Source organism: Tachyglossus aculeatus, chromosome 26, assembly GCF_015852505.1.
Source record: "Tachyglossus aculeatus isolate mTacAcu1 chromosome 26, mTacAcu1.pri, whole genome shotgun sequence".
Lineage (NCBI taxonomy): Eukaryota > Metazoa > Chordata > Mammalia > Monotremata > Tachyglossidae > Tachyglossus > Tachyglossus aculeatus.
This window is the reverse complement of record NC_052091.1, coordinates 13,251,495-13,272,592: the sequence shown is the minus strand read 5'-3', so window position 1 is coordinate 13,272,592 and position 21,098 is coordinate 13,251,495. Positions and strand designations below refer to the sequence as shown.

At 41.0% G+C, this 21,098-nt stretch overlaps 1 protein-coding gene across 4 annotated transcripts in view; it reads left to right on the top strand.

The window, feature by feature from the left end:
- SCAPER (S-phase cyclin A associated protein in the ER) overlaps nucleotides 1–21,098 on the top strand; it is a 291,810-nt gene that overhangs the window by 106,852 nt on the left and 163,860 nt on the right. For all 4 annotated transcript variants that reach the window (XM_038767151.1, XM_038767150.1, XM_038767149.1 and 1 more), the window contains 2 exons: nucleotides 1,092–1,228; nucleotides 7,375–7,440. In XM_038767151.1, the coding sequence (XP_038623079.1) occupies nucleotides 1,092–1,228; nucleotides 7,375–7,440 (203 nt within the window). The remainder of the gene's footprint in view (nucleotides 1–1,091; nucleotides 1,229–7,374; nucleotides 7,441–21,098) is intronic.

Sequence of the window (21,098 nt, the reverse complement as noted above, 5' to 3'; positions counted from 1 at the left end):
CCCTTCTACTCACCTTAGTTTCATGCATCGCCATGTTCAGGGGAAACTCTGATCTCTAGGGCATGTGGTGAGAAGCAGCGTGGCTCAGTGGAAAGAGCATGGGCTTTGGAGTCAGAGGTCATGGGTTCAAATCCTGGCTCTGCCAATTGTCAGCTGTGTGACTTTGGGCAAGTCACTTAACTTCTCTGTGCCTCAGTTACCTCATCTGTAAAATGGGGATTGACTGTGAGCCCCCCGTGGGGCAACCTGATCACCTTGTAACCTCCCCAGCGCTTAGAACAGTGCTTTGTACATAGTAAGCGCTTAGTAAATGCCATCATTATTATTATTAAGACTGGCACCCAATTAAATATTCATCATATGCCACCTATGCATTAAAGTTTCTTTGCTACCTACTAGATCTACAAATTGTAGCAGCCTTCCGGGGATTATCTAGTATTTAACACATTGTGTTTTGATGACTTGACACCTGTCCACATGTTTGGTTTTGTTGTCTGTCTCCCCCTTCTAGACTGTGAGCCCGTTGTTGGTTAGGGACCGTCTCTATAGGTTGCCAACTTGTACTTCCCAAGCACTTAGTACAGTGCTCTGCACACAGTAAGCACTCAATAAATGTGATTGAATAGAATAGAATTGTGCAGCCACACCCACATCTTCCCCAGAAATTGGGTAGGGTGCAGCCATGTGTGAGGCAGGATTTGTTCTCCCCTTCCCTCCCCACACCCCTCTCCCACTGACTTTTAGGGGTTAGGTCAGTTTGGTCCCCAAGTTGTGGACATGGGCAGAATTCAGTTGTACTTGTTTCCATGCCTTTAAATGACACGTTGTCCTTAAAGAATTCTTACACCTTCAAAAGTATATACAAATAGAGAATCTTAGTGATGCTGGTGAAGGAAATTTTTTTTCTCCAGATGTAAGGAGAGAGGTTAAAAATCCAAAATTTAAACAGTTCCTCTAAAATTTCATTTTTACAGACACTTGTTGAAAGACACAATCCACTGATGCTCACATCTGTGTTTTCCTGCATCTTTGGCCCTCTCCACAAGCCTTTAGACATCCGATGCTTAGCCGTATTTTGCTGTCTTCTGCAGGAGCATCTGTCACTTAAGAAATACATTGTTGACATCGTGGTGGAAACCTCTGTTCCAGTAGAGCCTTTGAAAGATGGAGAAGAGAAGCAGAAAACAAAGAAGAAAGCCAAAAAACTAAAGGCCCGGATGAACTCCAGGTACTGTGAATATCTTGTCTCTCGCTCTAAATGCTGCTTTCTTCCTTTACACAGATGTCACAGAAGACGAAGGAAAAGTTTCAAGTTATTTGCTTCAGGTTGTCTGGAAAATAACACTGATGAGCCTAATTTATAGCCACTTTCTCTGATTGAGAAAGAAAACTCCCTATTGATCTAAAGCCCTGGCTTTCACCTGTTAAGAGCTTTTCTCATAATTGGATGCCGGGGCCCTGCCAAAACCAGAGCCTCTTCCAGCATACAATAGTGTGTTTAAGTATGTGTAAACCAGACCTATTTTTCTTTCCAGCTATTGATTTTTAAATGAAGTATCAAAGAAAATCAATAGTAATCAACAAATAGAAGCCCGTCTGCCAGAGTGTCAAATCCCATGGCTTGGTTTAATCAATTTTGTTGCCTGTCACAACAAGAAAAAGTTAGAGAAATATCTTAAAATGGAAAGTGAGTTGTCAGACCCACAATTTGTCATGCGCTTAAAAAGTGACATCTGCAGTTCACAGTGATAATCTGGGGCTTCATTACATCCTGAACTGTTACAGGCCTCTGATAACGATAAACCTAGACTGTCAGCTATTTTGGTGAAATAACAACAATAATAATAATAATTGTGGCATTTGTGAAGTGCTTACTATGTGCCAGGCACTGTACTGAGCACTGGGGTAGATACAAGCAAATTGGGTTGGACACAGTTCCTGTCCCATGTGGGGCTCAGTCTTAACCTCCATTTTATAAATGAGGGAACCGAGGCACAGGGAAGTTAAATGATTCGCCCGAGGTCACACAGCAGACAAGGGGCAGAGTGGGGATTAGGATCCAGGGCCTTCTGAATACCAGGCCTGGGCTCTATCCACTAGACCACACTGCTTCACTGCAATTGTAGTGCCTTGCTAATCATTCTTTTGCCTTTTTTTTTTTAGAAAGTTGTTGAAAGATGCTAAAGCTTGTGTTAATTTGATATCCCTTCCCAAACAAAGAAATTTGTTCCTGTGTTATACTTTACTCTCTCATATGCTTACATAATCAACCGATTTAAAATAAACTTTTCAAGCTGCAGAGACCAACTCTATTTAGGGTTTCTTATCTTAGGAGGTCTAGAAGAGACCCACAGAAGCAAGATTGGTCATAGCCACTATTTTCTAGTAAAATCATTAGCTGAAAATAGTCCTCTTCAGAGCCCTTATTTTTATTTGTCAAGCTCTTGAGCTTGCCAGCATATTTTCTAGGGCTGCTTGTACTTTCACCACAAAATAGCATTGCTCAGCTTGACAGATTTATGGGGTAGAAGGGCATTTGAATGTCTTCATTTAATCATGAACTGAGAGTTTCAAAATAGAAAAAAGTGAAGTCATTTAAGAAGATAACATTTTCAATGGGTCAGGAATAAGCAAGTCCCTGTTTTTTGCTTAAACCACAAATCTTCCAAAAAGATGATATGGCATATTTAAATTAATAAATAAAGCAAATTAGTTATTTAAACCCTTGATATTCACCCCTTCCTCATTCGTTCATTCATGCAGTTGTATTTGAGTGCTGTGTGCAGATCACTGTACTAAGCATTTGGGAGAATACAATATAACAATAAACAGACACATTCCCTATCCACAATAAGCTTACAGTCTAGAGCTCCACGGTACCAATATACTTATATGTATCCGTAGTTTGTTCATTTATATTAATCAGTGGTATTTATTGAGCGCTTACAGTGTGGCACCATTCTAAGCGCTTGGGAGAGTATACCACAGAATTATCAGGACATTTCCTGCCCATAATAAGCTTGCAGTCTAGAGGATGATGTTTCTGTCTAAAAGTAGTCCACGTATTATCTGATAAAAATCATCATGTTTGGTAACCAGTAGTCTCAACTAACCTGTGAGCCCATTGTGGGCAGGGATTATCTCTCTTGGTTGCTAAATTTGACTTTCTAAGCACTTAGTACAGTGCTCTACACACAGTAAATGCTCAATAAATATGATTGAATGAATTATGAATGATTGACTACAATTGGTACTGAACTACCAATTGTGCACCTAATCCAAGCAGTCCAACTATTTTGGAATGGGGAGCCGAAGCTGCCACTCTACTGAGAGTAGGGAGAGCCAATCGCCCCCCTGCCCCCCATTACTCATAATCATTTTACACCTCCCTGATAAATCTACAATAGTAAGGCTCTGCTTGGATGTACTTTTATCACTCAACAGTATTTATGGAGCACTTATAAGTGCTTAGGAGAATGCAATACAGTAGGGTTGGTAGACATCCCTTCCTCAAGAGGCTTACACTCCAAGAGGGGGAGGCAGACATTAAAATTAATGATGAAGCTTAAACAATGGTGTAATGATGTCTTTCGATACAGTAAGTAGCACATAAAGGAATTTCATATTGCTTTACCTGAAATTCTGGAATGGATCTTAATTTATTACCTGCATGTCTATGGGAAAACGTACCTCTTGATTCCATGATAGAGTTTTTCATTATGCAGTCATATTTTCAAGGAGCCCAGCCCCTGGTTATAATATAGAGTATGTGCAGGCAACAGTGAGGAGGGAAGAAACACCTGAATGTGGACCAGAACAAATTTAAGACTTGATGGTTTTTTTGCACTCTATCCTACTTTAAATTCTGTGGCTAATTGTGATTTCCAAGATTGTTTTGGGTGACTTGTCATTAACTTGATCCTGAACTGATAATCACAACCTTTTCCCAATATTTCACGTGACAACAGAATTTCAGAAGGAACCGTTTTTTTTCCTTCAAAATCTGTGAAGGTGAGCCGAAAAAGCATATGGGTCTGTAATGTTAATATATATTTTGGTCCGAAAAAAATATCAAGTTCTGAACATATTGGAAAGAATTCAGAGATTAAAAGACTCAAAGTGTTTGATTTGGGGAAGTCTTAGTCATTTTCTTTCAAAATCCCCAACTATTTTCCAAAAATAACATGTGGTTGCTAGTGTTTTGGGAAAGAAAAACCAACTCAACTGAGAACAGTTGATCTTAAAATTTCCTTTTATTTCATCTTAATCTTAATACCTAATAAAGTGACTAAAATCTCCCTTCCCCCCAAACTACTAAATTTTGTTCTTCAAATATTTGGTTGACTAAAACGTCACTTCTGTTGGAAATAAAATCATCTCTAACATGTGATTCATATGATTAAATTTAGCATTACGTGAGGGCCACATTAAGAATTTACGTCTATTAGGTGCACTTGGTTTAAAATCATATTTATTTCTTATGCAACCTGATTTTTGTAATCAGCAAAAACTCCTTGCTGGGCCAACCACTTGGTGGGGATAAACATCTGCCAAGAAAGTGAGCTTGCTATTCATCACTGTTCAGCCCCAAACCGTGGTGATGGATGTCCTCTTTGGCCTTTTTCTTTTTTTTTTTTTTCAGCTAGGTGTGTGATATTGGGAAATTAATGAAAATTGAATCCATTGCATTGCCATTGTACCATAGTATTTCCATGTCTCCATATGTATAGGTGAAGAAATAAGGTTTTTCTCATTGGTAGAACTTTCCCACCATTAATTTACCAAGTAATTCACTAATGACAATTTTCTCATCTAAATAGCCAGCATAGTCTTCCTTTTTATTTATGTCCACCCTTTGTTTTTGAGCTGTGTATCTGATTGTTACCTTTTCCAATATTTTCTAAGTATGGCATGCTTAGACAATTACCATATTTTTGGATACTGCCTCCATATTTAAATTGCCAGATTTCAAAATGTGGAGTCCTACCAGTGTCTTCCACATGTCCAATACTGTAGGGTTAGACCGGAAGAAATCCAGGGCACCACAGATTTTGCCCCATGGCCCTGCCTCTTGCAGAGAAAGTCCCCTGCTCTCCATGGCATGGACCTTGCAGTGGTTGTTTACCACAGAATTGGCTCCCAACTCCTTTAAACCAGTCTGGCATCAATTTAGCTCAACCTCCCACCAGTCTTTCTCTGTAGTAGAAGATTCAAGATATTTTCAGTGTAAGGGGGTGAGGGGGTGGAGATTAACAAGAAGAAGTCAAATGATAGGTAGAGCAAAGGTTTTTTTGAGTAAAAGTGCAGTGTTATGACGTTATAATAAATTGTCTGTCAGGGACATTCTTTGTGGTCTCTGATTAGACAGGTCTTATTATGCCAAAAGACAGCTGAACTTTCCATGTATCTTTCCAAAGATGTTTGAAAATCCAGTAATGGGATGGCATGGTGAAATAACTCTCAGAAGACAGCTTTGGTGATTTATCAGGTCCCTTTCCATAACTTTAAAACTTTCACAAGCGATTTGAACATGCAACTGTGAAATGTAACTTAAAGTGTACCGGGAGGCAGAGGGGAAAATGCTATGATTGAGGATTATTCTTTCTAAGTCTCATTACTTTTATTTTAATGATGCAGAAACTTAAATTCCTTGTGGTTTAGCAGCAGTTTTAGTTTTCCTCTTCTAGATATTTTGCCCAGTTCAGTTATTTAAATGGGTAGAAATGGAGTCCATAAAATATACCTGTAGGTCGCAAAAATAATTTCCTTCTTATAAACATTTCCTTCATTTAAGGGGCTAAATTATTATATTTTATATAAAGGTTTAAAAGATGTAGATAGCATCAGTACTCAAATCATTTTATAGTATAGCACATGCTATTTGGAAAACAATAACCTTGCCATTTTGAGTCATGGATTGAATACGTAAACATGCTCTTTGGAGGATGACCAGTTTTGATCAGGTCTGAAGTGATGTATACTGAATAAGAGGTGGAGGAAGCTTATACTTCTTGTGCTTAACCCTTTGAGCAGGTTAATTGGAAACTGTGGGGTTCAATTTAGCATCACTTTACAATGAAAAGCATTAGTGATGTCATACGTGTTTTCAGTGCAAATCAGTGTTGACTGTAATAATTACCTTGGCTTTTGTAGACAGGTTAAGTGATTTTTTTTTTTATCTTTGGAACGATGTATGAAGTAAATTGATCTATAGCCTTGTTGATGGGTTAAAAAAAAAGAAATAGCCTACAAAAATTTCACCAAAGTATTCTACCAGTTTTGCATTTGATAGCCAAATGATCATAAGAACGCTGAAAAAATAGAGAGCAAATGCCCTGGGTGGAATTTTCCATTCTTGTAATTCTTATTTTCCCAGACCAGATTCCTTTCACTCCTGATGTTATTTCTTTTTCTTTAAGGCCATAGGCCTGGGTTCATTTTCTTGGCTCTGTTGCTGTCCAGTTCTTCAGTTTATTATTTTGGATAGCCAGCAAGTGGTGTCAAGATGCATATTCTTGGTGTGTATTCAGCCCAATTTGTGATTACTTCTTTGGGTCTAAAGCCATCTGGGGAAGAACTGAGAATTTCAAATTTCTGCCTCTCTCTAGCTCTCTCCAGAAAAATTGACAAACGAAGTCAATGTTAATGGATTGCTGCACTGAGTCCTGTCTTAGGTTGATGGACTGATGATGGCTATCACCTGCTGGCCCAGGCAAGCTGGAGCCAAGTTAAGCAGTGGCAAAGAAGTATTGTCTCAAATTTTCCAGAGCATTGGCATTCGGCCAGTGTAAACAAAAATACTTCTAAGTGCCTGAACAAGTTTCTGCTGCTGTGTCTCTTTTACTCTTTCTAAAGCTAACCGGGCTTTCTTAGGAGTATTTGATTTTTTTTTACAGTTGTGTAACTTGAGGAGTACAAGAAGTTATCCTCTCATTTTCAGTAACCTGTCATAGCTTAATACATCTGCAGAGGTATTAGCAACAGGTAATTTAGTCCTAAAGTTTTGAGACAGATCTGTTCGTGAACTGTATGGTGAATACCACGTACGTATGCTGGGTAATTTCCTCAGATGCACCTTCTTTTTCTGTCCTTTGTGCAGTGTTCCATTTGCAGGAACTGCTGCTGTTCCGAAAAACAGTTTCAGAAATGTTAGTGTTGAAATTGGTGTTTACATTTTGTTGATTTGTTTATGTAAGAATAGCAAAGTGGATAGGAAAACCTTCATAAAAATTGTGATTTTTTTTCTGTCAGTTGTCAAAATAACTATATATGTGGTTAAAGCAGAATGGAAATAAGATTTTAAATATTTGTTTATGGGAAATTAACAGTATTTGAAAACAATCTTACTGAAGAATACTTTTCCTTCCCGCCTAGGGCTAAGGAATACGAGAGTTCAGTGGAAGCAAAAACCCCCAGCTCTGACTCACCATATAAAGCAAAGTAAGTATTTGATTGTAAAGTTTAATTCTCCCTTTACATAGTGTCTGATTTGAACAGAAGGGCATCTGAATCTTGGCATTTAATGTTGGCTACTAGCTGGCTTTACATTGGATTCCCTGGTACATTGGCTCTCCTGAAGAGCATGAGAACTTGTACAGGAGAGCTGTGTTTCAGCACAAAAGGCAGCCAGGGCGGACTCTTGCTGACTTGGTTTCTACGAGGGAGAGGAAAGTAGAGTCTCTTTGCCAGGTCAGTGAAGGGTGAGTTAGTTATTCAGAAGGTTCTGTAGTGAAAACAATGATTGAGGGAAAAATAATGTTCAGCAGCCACTCTCCCCATTCCTATATCATCCTTCCATCAGCGCTTTGTATACAATATGCAGGCTTAGTGGAATAGCCCGGGCTTGGGAGTCAAAGAACATGGGTTCTAATCCTGGCTCCTCTACTTGTCTGCTGTATGAACTTGGGCAAGCCACTTAATTTCTGTTTTCCTCAGTTACCTCATCTGTAAATTGGGGATTAAGGTTATGAGCCCCATGTGGGACAACCTGATTACCTTGTATCTACCCCAGCGCTTAGAACAGTGCTTGGCACATAGCAAGCGCTTAACAAATACTATAATTATTATTGCTATTAATAATAACAAATGCTTTTACTATTGATATCATTGTGCGGCAGCCCATGATGCTGGAAACACATGGAACAGAAGTCTTCACTCAGTTGTATTTCTTAAGCCCGTATTATGTATACAGCACTGGACTAAGTGCTTGGAATCAATCAATCTGTCAAGGGTATTCGAGTGCTTACTGTGTGCAGAGCGCTATACTGAGCACTTGGGAGAGTACGATATAACGAAGTTGGTAGACATGTTCCCTGCACTCAAGAAGTTTAGAGCCTGGAGGGGGAGACAGACATTAATGAAAATAAATTAAAATATGTACTGAGGTGCTGAGGGTGGGGTGAATAGAGTTAGTAGTCACAGTCATTCAATCTTATTGAATGTTTACATTGTGCAGAGTACTGTACTGATTGCTTGGGAGAGTATAATATAACAGACACATTCCCTGACCACAGTGAGCGTACAATCCATAGTGAGAGACAGACATTAATATAAATAAATAAATGACAGATTTGCGTAAGTGCTGTGGCACTGGGAGGGGGAATGAATAAAGGGAGCAAGTCAGGGCGACAGTAGCGAGTAGGAGAAGAGGAAAGGAGGGCTTAAGTCAGGGAAGGCCTCTTGGAAGAGATGTGCCTTCAATAAGGCTTTGAAGGTGGAGAGAATAATTGTCTGTCCACATGAACTCTGTCCTTTAGGAGGATACACATTTGGGACAGTTTCAGGGATTCAGGGCAATAATTATTTTAACTTTGAAAGACACGAGAAAGCTGAACACCATCCGTAGTCCATCTATCAGTAGTATTTGTTGAGTACCTACTGTGTGCAGAGCACTGTACTTAGCATTTGGGAGAGTTCATATTAAAAAGGGTAAACCCCAACTGCACTGAAATGGTAAATGTGTTTGACAGAGATCATGGGTTCAAATCCCAGCTCCACCAATTGTCAGCTGTGCACCTTTGGGCAAGTCACTTAACTTCTCTGTGCCTCAGTTACCTCATCTGTAAAATAGGGATTAAGACTGTGAGCCCTGAGCCCCCCATGGGACAACCTGATCACCTTGTAACCTCCCCAGCACTTAGAACAGTGCTTTGCACATAGTAAGTGCTTAATAAATGCCATCATTATTATTATTAATTAGAACCTAGGTTCTCTGACTCCCTGTTTCATGCTGTTTCCACTAAGCCATGCTGCTGCTTATTATTAAGGATCTTAAAGTTCCCCGTTCTTACTGTGCCCTTACTCTCTAACACTGGGAGGGAAGATAATGGCTCTGGAGCCAGAAGGGCTCTCCTGGAGAAACACCCTAGATTTAGGGGTTCAGATGGACTTCAATAGAACGCCATCATTTGCACTGTAGGTACATGCTGTGTAACATAATGATGTCATTATAGTTGTGAGGGGTTGCGACAAATTTTTTCCTACCTCAGGGTAGCCAAATATTTGGTCCTGGCCCTGACCATATACATGTATTGGTTTAACTTCATCTATAGTGCTATTATCCTGGGTCACTAGGAATTGCGGAGGTTTTCAGATTGTGAATCTTTGCACATTACATTAATAATATTAATAATAATGGAATTTATTAAGCGATTACTATGTACAAAGCACTGTTCCAAGCACTGGGGAGGTTACAAGGTGATCGGGTTGCCCCACGGGGGGCTCACAGTCTTAATCCCCGTTTTACAGATGAGGTAACTGAGGCACAGAGAAGTTAAGTAACTTGCTCAAAGTCACACTGCTGACAATTGGTGGAGCGGGATTTGAACCCGTGACCTCTGACTCCAAAGCCCCTGCTCTTTTTACTGAGCCATGCTGCTGCTTGCCTGTTCCTTCCTTTTGCTAGGGACTCCAAAATGCCTTTACTCGGCCTTGCCTATACTTTTCACCCTGTAACATTCTTTCCTGTCACCCCATCTTCCACTAAATGCCGACAGGCCTTTCTCCTTCAATTCCAATTTTCCTTCCCCTCTCCTAGACCCTCTACAGCTCAATCCTTTACAGTTAGGAAGTTTCCAGGCCTTGAAAATTTGGGCTTTAAGATAAGATGATTTATGTCCCTTAGATCCTGATCTGCCAATTCTATATTTACTCTGATCCTGTTTCTGAGCCTGAGGCTTCAGGGGCTAAAAATAGTCTCCCAGCCCCTGCACCTAAGAAACAGATCCAGGAGAGGATTGGGAGGGACAGAGTTCAGTTTTATACATATTAACCCTGACATCCTGGAGGACCAGCTATGTAGCATTGTCCTCCAGGCAGGTGGAAATGCGAGATTGGAGAGAGAGGTCAGGGCTAGTAATGGAAATTTGCGAATCCCATGCATAGAAGTAATAGTTGAAGCCATTACTACACTTCTGCTAGTTCTCTAAGAGGAAAGTATAAAGTTAGAAGAATCTAAACAGATCCTTTAGGGACACCAGCAGGTAAGGTGTGGCAGGAAGAGGTAGATCTAGCTAAGGAGCCTGAGAAGGATCAGCCAGAGAGGAGGACCAGGACAGAACTTTGTCAGAAAACTAAGGTTAGATCATGTTTCCAGAAGGGAGTGGGCCTTAGTGTCACAGGCAGCCGGGAAGTTTAATCAATGAATCAATCAATCAATCGTATTTATTGAGCGCTTACTGTGTGCAGAGCACTGTACTAAGCGTTTAAGGAGATCTCACCCGTAAGAGGTCAGTCTCTATGGAATCAATCAATCAATCATATTGAGCGCTTACTGTGTGCAGAGCACTGTACTAAGCGCTTGGGAAGTACAAGCTGGCAACATATAGAGACAGTCCCTACCCAACAATGGGCTCACAATCTAGAAGTGGGAGACAGAGAACAAAACCAAACATACTAACAAAATAAAATAAATAGAATCGATAGGTACAAGTAAAATAAATAAATAGAGTAATAAATTTGTACAAACATATATACATATATACAGGTGCTGTGGGGAAGGGAAGGAGATAAGATGGGGGGATGGGGACAGGGGCGAGGGGGAGAGGAAGGAAGGGACTCAGTCTGGGAAGGCCTCCTGGAGGCGATGAGCTCTCAGTAAGTCCTTGAAGGGAGGAAGAGAAGGGGAAACTGGAGAGGCAATGAGTGTAAACTACCCATTAGGGGTGTTTGAACTGGAATAATAATAATAATAATAATAATGTGGCATTTGTTAAATGCTTACTAAGGGCCAGGCACTGTACTGAGCACTGGGGTAGATACAAGATAATTGAATTGAACACAGTCCCTTTCCCATAGAAGGCTGCCTTAATCCCCATTTTACAGCTGAGGTAACCAAGGCACAGAGAAGTGAAGTGACCTACCCCAGGTCACACAGCAGACAAGTGGCAGGGCCGGGATTAGAACCTAGGTCCTCTGACTCCCTGGCCCATGCTCTTCCCAGTGGGCCACTGCTTCTCTGTAGTAAAGGGGGAGATTAGGCAGTAACTGTGGGGTGCAATTGGATCTAGATTTTTTTTTAGGAAATTGGAGAATAATAATAATAATAATGGCATTTAATAATAATAATGATGACGGCATTTATTAAGCGCTTTCTATGTGCAAAGCACTGTTCTAAGCGCTGGGGAGGTTACAAGTTGATCAGGTTGTCCCCTGGGGGGCTCACAGTCTTCATCCCCATTTTACAGGTGAGGTAACTGAGGCCCAGAGAAGTGAAGTGACTTGCCCAAAGTCACACAGCTGGCAATTGGCAGAGCCGGGATTTGAACCCACGACCTCTGACTCCAAAGCCTGTGCTCTTTTCCACTGAGCCACGCTGCTTCTCTGCATTTAGAGCCCGGGCTTGGGAGTCAGAGGTCGTGGGTTCTAATCCCGGCCCCGCCACTTGTCAACTGTGAGACTTTGAGCAAGTCACTTAGCTTCTCTGTGCCTCGGTTCCCTCATCTGTAAAATGGGGATTAAGATTGTGAGCCCCATGAGGTGCAACCTGATTACCTTGTACCCCCCCAGCGCTTAGAACAGTGCTTTGCACATAGTAAGCGCTTAACAAATACCATCATTATTATTATTATTTGTTAGTGCTTACTATGTGTGAAGTACTGTAGGGAAGGAGACTTCTAGAAATGGGCAGCTGAAGGTAGCATTCTGGGAGGGAAGAAGAATGGGCCCAAGTGTTTTTAGGAAGTGAGATGGGATAAGGTGTAGATTTTGAAAGTCGGCTAGACAGCTCCTCTTGAGGGGGCCTGAGAAGAGTGAGAATATGAATATTGAAGTGGGAGGGAATTATAATGGTAAGGGGAAGCCACCTGGCCAGAGAGCATTGGCCTTGGAATCAGAAGACCTGGCCTCTGCTACTTGCCTCCTGTGTGACCTTGGCAAGTGACTTAACCTCTCAGTTTTTTCATCTGTAAAATGGACATTCAGCGCATATTCTCAAACCCCCTTGAACTGTGAGACTCACAAGGAACAGGGACTGTGTACCACCTGCTTATCTTGTAAGCAGAAGCAGCGTGGCTCAGTGGAAAGAGCACGGGCTTTGGTGTCAGAGGTCATGGGTTCGAATTCCAACTCCACCACATGTCTGCTATGTGATCTTGGGCAAGTCACTTAACTTCTCTGGGCCTCAGTTGTCTCATCTGTAAAATGGGGATTAAGAGTGTGAGCCCCACATGGGACAACCTGATCACCCTGTATCCTCCCCAGTGCTTAGAACAGTGCTTTGCACATAGTGCTTAACAAATGCCAATTATTATTATTATTGTATTTACCCCAGGGTGTAGTACAGTGTTTGACACCTAGCAGGTACTTAACAAACACCACCATTATCATTATTATTATTATTATTATTATTCTCTTTTCACTGGACCAACAGCCGGACAGCAAACTAAAATGGTTAAGCGCATGAAAGTAGAGGTGTTGGAACAGAAAAATATCATCAGATTTGGGTTTTTTTAATTTTTCTTTCCTTAAAACTTTGAAAGATCTCTCAAAAGTAAATTCAAGTATAATGGATGTTCTCTTGTTACAGTTTGGACCTGAAGGTGAAATGCACCATTTTTTAGTCGACATTACTATTTTAATGAGTTTTCTGTTTAATTTCCAAAATGCTTACTAAAGAAGTAAATAAAATCCCATCAGGATTCATTAAACACTTGGAGGAAAATACCTCATTTATGACTGACCAACCCCATGTGTGACTAAGAAATATGGGGGCCCAGCCACATTTGCTTTGTTCAAGCTCTTGAGATGAACTAGTTTTAAAGCCCAGCTTCATTAGAAAGTTGCCCTTTAGAATAAAGCAGTGCTAGAACTGTTCACATTTCAAAATCAAAAGAACTCTTTCCCCCATTTTGGTATTTGATTGTTTGCCAGTTGTTCAGAGGTCTGGGTAATAGTAGAAATTCCAGCCCAAATGAACTTTGTAAGAGAGCAAATTCGTCATTTTATGAATCAACCAAAATCTCAGTTCAGACTTCACATCCTATAGTATTCCGGGAAATTAGATTTTTTAATTTTAGTCCTGTTCTTTAGAGGTAGGAGATGGGCGTGAACCTCCCAGTGGACAGACATCATGGTCAAGGCTTTTTCAGAGCTCCTCTGTAAAGACTGTGAGCCCCCTGTGGGACAACCTGATCACCTTGTAACCTCCCCAGCGCTTAGAACAGTGCTTTGCACATAGTAAGCGCTTAATAAATGTCATCATTGTTATTATTATTATTAAACAGACGCTTTTTTCAGCCGAGAAAACCTAAAGTGAAGATTACATCAATCAATTTTAACATGAAACCTGCTTTACTTAGTCCAGCAAATCACCCAGTAGGAAAAACTAGTCAGCAACCTGTTGTTTCAAGATTACTCATAGAAGCTGTTCTTACCTCCTTTTTGGCTGAGCCCAGAGTTTTGTGGGAGCTAATGTTAGTTGCTACTGAACCTGGCTGACACATAACTCACCCTTTGCCAGAAGGAGGAGTCATGAATGTAACCAGTAAAGACTTTAAACGAATCTGTAGAGGTGACACATCTCAATAATAATAATAATAATACTGGTGGCATTTACTAAGCACTTACTGTGTATCAGCAGGTTGGATACAGTCTCTGTCTCACATGGGGCTCAAAGTCTAAGTAGGAGGGGGAACTGGTGCTTAATCCCCATTTTACAGATGAGGCAGCAGAGGCACAGAGAATTAAAGTGACTTGCCCAAGATCACACAGGGCCTCATTATGGGCTAGGGAGGCAGACTAGGGCAGGAATTGTGAAGGTTGAGATGAAGGACATGGAACAGTCAAAGCCACCTCTGTAAAAACTTCCCATGCTGAAAAGACTTTACGTCTACAGCAGTTCATGCACATTCACTGCATCCTCTGAGAGAAAAATTTTAAATGATTTAACCATGTTGGAGATGAATAAGGAGCTCTTTCTTAGGTCGGTAAAGTAAGGAAGCCAAAAAATGAATAGAAATTGCCGTTTCTTCAAAATGAAAACGCTGTCGATGATCCTACATCTCCAACAAGATTTAGCTCACCTACATTTTAGGTGGGGAGTCTGGGTGTCGGACAGAGACTAGGTCCTGTCTGGTGATCGTGTATCTCTCCCAGTGACTGTCACCCTGCTTTACACGTGATAAGTGCAAATGTGACTAACGTGTGATTTAAAAAGAAAATCTGCTGGGGTGGATTTTAAAATGGCAGGTAAATATTTTAAGATGAAGTAATTGAAAGTACTTTCTTACCTCATTTCTCTGCCAAAATCTGAGTTGGGCCTTTGGAGTTCATCAGCAGCAGACAGTGATGATGATGATAATAATGATAATAATAACAACAATGATATTTGTTAAGCACTTTCTGTGTGCCAAGCACTGTTCTAAGCACTGGGGTAGTTAGAAAGTAATCAGGTTGTCCCACATGGGGCTTATAGTCTTAATCCCCATTTTACAGATGAGGTAACGGAGGCACAGAGAAGTTAAGTGGCTTGCCCAAGGTCACACAGCAGACAAGTGGCAGAGCCGGGATTAGAACCCACATCCCCTGCCTCCCAAGCCCGTGCTCTTTCTGCTAAGCCATGCTGCTTGTCATGCCAACAACACATAGAGCCGGAGAACAATTCTTGCTGCCTGCCTTATTGTAGGCAAAAGGCAGAATCCGGACTAAGACCAACAGACGATGTGCGGTGACGTTCTTTTTCTCAAGTCGCGTCCTTTTCAGGAGTCAAGATAGTGGTTTGGGGGCAGTCCTTTGCAGAACTACTTCTGGGTTTTAGGTTCCATCTTTGGATCCAGTACATTTCAGGAAGTGCACAGAGCTGGATTAAATTATTTGGATGGCTCTCGTATCGTATACCAATCCTAAACCTGTCCTGCCTTGACTAGCCAGGACGTTTTCTCATTGGCTGCGGAAAGCTGTTTAAAGACTTGAAGCGAGGCTAGAATGACAAGCTGGAATTTGACACAAATGACCCAAATTGTGGTTTGGCGAGGCCACCCAAGTGCAGCATCAAGGACTAAGCTGAAATGTGAAGGAATGAGAGAAACAGCATCCGTTTCCTTTAAAGACTATAAAGAGACTGGAGCAAAAAAAGAAAAAAAAAATCTGCCCATTTCCTCAGAGAAAAGGAATGTTGAAGTGGAGACTGCTGTACCTGAACTATTGATCTTGTAAGGCACCCCTTTGATGATAGTTAAGGAGCATCTCTGTCTTCCAGCTCACTCTCTGAAAGTAGCTATTAACCTGTGATTGACTTGCTTGTGACCTGTAGGATTGTCCTTTCCAAAAGATAAAGAGGAGGGAAGAGAATAGTAAAAAGTCAGGGGTGGGATTTGATTGATGCCAATTTGTACTTCCCAAGCGCTTAGTACAGTGCTCTGCACATAGTAAGCGCTCAATAAATACGATTGATTGATTGATTGGGATTGGAAGAAAAAAAGGAGTGGAAAGAACAGAAATAAGAGTAGGGAGGGGGTTCAAGGAGTAGATTGCCGTCGCAGCAGGAAGAAATAAGGGGGGTAAAAAAGACCACTTGTGTGACGTTACAACTCTAGTTGGTTATTTCGTTTTAGGGAAATGGACAAGTATTGTTTGTCCAAAAATAATATATCTGGCATATGGGGCACTATTTGTGATCAAGATGACAAAGATAGCTTTGAGTTAAGGTCCAATTTTCTAGTAAGTTTCCAAAATTGATCAATGTTCCAAAATTTTGGCTGACCTGCCTGCTACCAGACAGCTCACCTCTACAGACACTAAAGTACTTACAGTATCGCGGAACTTCATTCCCGTTCATTAACCTCCAAATTATTACTGGCCCCATGCAACTAGGTGTCCCTTGATCATGGAAGATATCTGCAAAGGTGGAGGCCAGTGCCTCGAAGAAAAGTGTAGAAATCTCAACTGCCAGATACTATACTGTACTGTGCTCAGGAACTACTGGTAACAATAGTGGCGATGGGAAAGGAAAACTGAAAAATGAATTGTTATTCATTCATGAGAGATGGAGTATAGAGGGCCTGGAGTGAAATAATTCCATCAGGAATGAATAAATCAGTTTCTCTAGAAAAGGAAGAAAACCATGTACAACCAAAAAATACAACGTGTTCATGTAGTAATACTCTTTTTGTAAAATTCCTTTACTTTTTATAAGTTCATAAAGAATCACTGAGCCCAATTTGACCATATTTTCAAAGTAATGTAAATTGAGGTCTTTTGGGCTTCATTGACATTATAACTTATGGTATCGTTCACGAACCTGAATTTACCTTTCAAACTGTGGGAGAATTAATTTATGTGGCATCTTTATTCCTAAGAGTTCAGAACATATTGCTGACATTGGATTATTACCCATCATAACTTTGTGTCGTGCTGGACAGAACTAAGGTTATTGATTAATTTTTCAAAACCTGCTTGAGAAGAAATTTAGAACACAGTTGGTCCAGACTGGCAGCTAATCATCAAAGAAAAATACCCTGATATCTGAGACAAATCCTATTCATGGAGCTGGCTATAGCTCATTCCACCTAAAAAGCGTGGCTTAGTGGAAAAGAGGCTGGGCTTGGGAGTCAGAGGTTGTGGGTTCTAATCCCAGCACCACCGCTTGTCAGCTGGGTGACTTCTCTGTGCATCAGTTACCTCATCCGTAAAATGGGGATGAAGAATGTGAGCCCTACGGGGGACAACCTGATTACCTTGTATCTGCCCCAGTGCTTAGAACAGTGCTTGGCACATAGTGCTTAACAAATACCAACATTATTATTATTATTATTACTAATATGATGCTTCGTCTCTCTGGGAATTTGAACCACCTGTAATGGAGTTTAAGGGAAAGAAGCCAGTTCACAGGAGTAGTTTATCTGCTGTGGTAAAATCCCATTTGGGTGTTTTTTTGTTGTCTTATGTTAAGCGCTTACTGCGTGCCAGATACTGTACTAAACTCTGGAGTAGATACAAGCTAATCAGGTTGGACACACTCCGTGTCCCACACGGGGCTCACAATCTTAAATCCCTGTTTTACAGATGAGGTAACTGAGGCATAGGGAAGTGAAGCGGCTTGCCCAGAGTCACACAGCAGACAAGTGGCAGAGTTGGAATTAGAACCCACTTCCTTCTGATTCCCAGGCGCCCTCCTGCTCTATCAAGTAGGCCACACTGCTTCACTGCTTTCTCCCCAGGGCAGTAGTAGTCCCAGTGGCCCAAGAGTTGCTTTTCTTGGGTTGTTTCATTTAGGCAACTGACTCCTGGGACCAATAAAGTAAATGTTATTCTCTCAAGAATAGACTTGGTGTAATTACTCAGCATGTAATCCAGGATACAAGTCAATGTTGAAATGGTATTTACGCCTGAGACCCCTTCTCTTAATACATAGTCTGTGTCAGCAGAGGAGATTTGACTAAAAGGGATATCATAAAGTTCCTCTCCAAATGCATCCCAAATAGCACTGGCCCCTAAAGGTGAATTGGTCCAATGTGTTTAGCATTAAAGGGTTATCTTGAAAGGCAGTTCGGCACAGAGAGGGAGAAACCTGATAAGATAAAATTTTAAATACTGTTATCTGTTGGGGAGAACCAGAGGAAAGATCAGAATTGTCTGGAGGTGTGCTCTCAACAGTGAAATGAGTAAAAGTTCTGTTCACTACAGGGTAACTCTGTGATCTTACTCACATGAACTCTTAGACTAATAAGTAAGATTTTTGTTAAGCCATTGATGATAATTTGGTTTAGAACTGCTCTGTTAACAATTGGAAGTAGAAGATTCCAAATACTTGGAATTATTTTTAAATGGAATTTGGTGGTTATTAAGCAGTTGTGTGAATTACCCAGAAGCCAAAAAAAAAAAGGGGAATCAGTCTCTATGTTGTAAAAAGTTGTCATCTATGCTTAATTTCATTGATGGAAATATTTTCAAAATTCCATTTGAGCCTTTTTTGTACAAAGGCCTCATATCAGTCTCCAAGAGTAAATAAACAAACACAAAAACACAATTACAGGTCTTTTCTAATCCTACCCTTTTCTAATAAAACTTGCCTTTAAGTCTAAACAAAATACTGAAATGTAATCATGCATAGAGCTTTTTGTGTCTAACAGTAAAAATTTCTACATAAGAAAAGGGTTTTGTACCCTGTTGGATAACCAATAGTATGTTTTAGGTTTCGTTTAGGTACTTGAAGTAAAATTGAAAATTAATCAAAATTTTAAGAGAAAACTGACAGGCTCTTTCTTACCTTTAACAGCAGCATAATAATAGAGGTAGTAAGCGCTTATTGTGTGCCAGGCGTTGTACTAAGCGCTAGGGTAGATACAAGCAAATTAAGTAGGACAAGGCTCCTGTCTCATGTGGGGCTCACAGATTCAATCCCCATTTTACAGATGAGGTAACTGAAGTCCAGCGAAGTGACTTGCCCAAGGTCACAGAGCAGACATGTGGCGGAGCCGGGATTAGAATCCATGTCCTTCTGACTCCTACGCCTATGCTCTATCCACTTTATTACGAAGTGCCATATCTTGTTTGTTCTTCTTTCAATTCTTGGTTTTCATATCATCAATCGTATTTATTGAGCGCTTACTATGTGCAGAGCACTGTACTAAGTTATCTTCCAAGGATGCGTCCCACTTAAAAACAATGGTTTAACTCTTTCGTACCACCGGATAACACTGGTGCACAGGTGCTGCCTGTTTTTTTTCCAGAAAAGATAGTGTGAGTTGGGCAGATAAGTTTTGCACTTCTCTTCCACACTTGCCTAATCCAAGTCATTGTGAACATTTTTATAACTGCATTTGTGATGTATTCCCCCAAAATATTTGTGGAGGAAAATTCAAATGGATTGGCAACAGACAATATGGGGATTGAATTAGAAGGTGGTCAAGAATCATTCCCCAATTGCAGGCCTCAAAGATTGGGAGGATTGGGAGAATCTACCTACATTAATGCTGAGTACAGTGTTTGGCACATAGTAAGTGCTTAGCAGCTATCATAGTTAATAATGTTAATAATTAGAATTGGTAACAATTATGGGGAGGTTAGGTGGAGGAGAAGGTTTTGAGAGCAGTGGGGAGTTTAGTTTTTGACTCATTGAACTTGGAGGTGATAGCAGACATTCATTTAGTGATGTCCTGGAAGCAGAAAGAAGTGCAAGGTTGCAAAGAAATAGTCTTGAAGGCTGCTGAGATGAGGAGGAGAATTAACACGGTTTGATGGATCTGACAAGAAGGAGATGATCCATGCTTTGGGGAGAGCTATCTCGATGGAATGAAGAAGGAAGAAATAAGATTGTAGAGGTAGTTGGAGAAGAAGCAGAAACAGCAGGCACACACAACGCATTCAAAGAATTTAGAAAGGATTGGGAGGAGATATATGGGGCTTTAGCTGGAAGGTGCAGTGAGATACAGACAAGGTTATTTTAGCTTAGGAGAAATGACAATATGGGCAGGGAATATGTCTGTTGTATTGTCATGTTGTACTCTCCCAAACGCTTAGTATAGTGCCCTGCACACAGTAAGCACTCGATAAATACGACTGGTTGAAAGCAAAGAAGTCATCAGAGGATGGCGGTCAGGGAGAGAAGTGTGGATGCAGGTGTAACAAAGTGAGAAGAGATCAGTTCAGAGGCACAGGTGAAGGGGGCAAATTTTGGTAGCATATGGAAGACCTCTGGAAAGATGACTGAGAAAGGATAAGAGGGTTTGTGCGGGTAGGAAGGAATTGAGGTGGGGAGTGCCTTTGTGGAGCTCACGTATCAACTTGGTTGTGGTTGTCAGAGTAATCGGGAGTGAGAGAGTGGGATGGTGAAGGCAATGGCCTACATCAAAGAGAAACTCCTTACCCAGCTTTAAATCACTCACTCAACTAGCCCCATCCCACTATCCTGTCCAGACCCTTCGCTCCTCAAATGCCAACCTACTCCCTCTACCTCGATCTCGTCTTGCCTGGACGCCAACCTCCTGCCCACATATTCACTCTGATCTGGAATGCCCTTCCCCTTTATATCCAACAGACTGCCACTTTCTCCACTTTCAAATCCATATTAAAATCTCATCTACTCCAAGATACAGAGGACCTGGGTTCTAATCCTGTCCCTGCCACTTGTCTGCAGTATGACCCTGAGCAAGTCATTTAACTTCTGTGCCTGTAACTTCGTCTGTAAAATGGGGATTAAGACTGAGAGCCCCACATGGGACAGGGACTGTGCCCAACCTGATTATCTTGTATCTCTCTAACAATTACTCTCTCCACCTTCAAAACCTTATTGCAGGCACATCTCCTTTCCCTGACATAGCCCTCATTTCCTCTTATCCCATGCCCTTCTGAATCACCCTGTCTTGCTCCCATTATTCACCCCCAGCTCAGCCCCACAGCACTTATGTACGTATCCCTAATCTGTTTATATTAATATCTGTCTTCCCCTCTAGATCACAAGCTCATTGTGGGCAGTGAACACATTTACCAACTCTGTTATACTGTACTCTCCCAGGGACTTAGTAGAGTTCCCTGCACACAGTAAGCACTCAATAAATATGCTTGGTCTACCCCAGCGCACAGTACAATGCCTGGCACATAGTAAGAGAATAACAAATACCATTAAAAGGTACAAATACATACTATAGCATTCTCTCACTTCA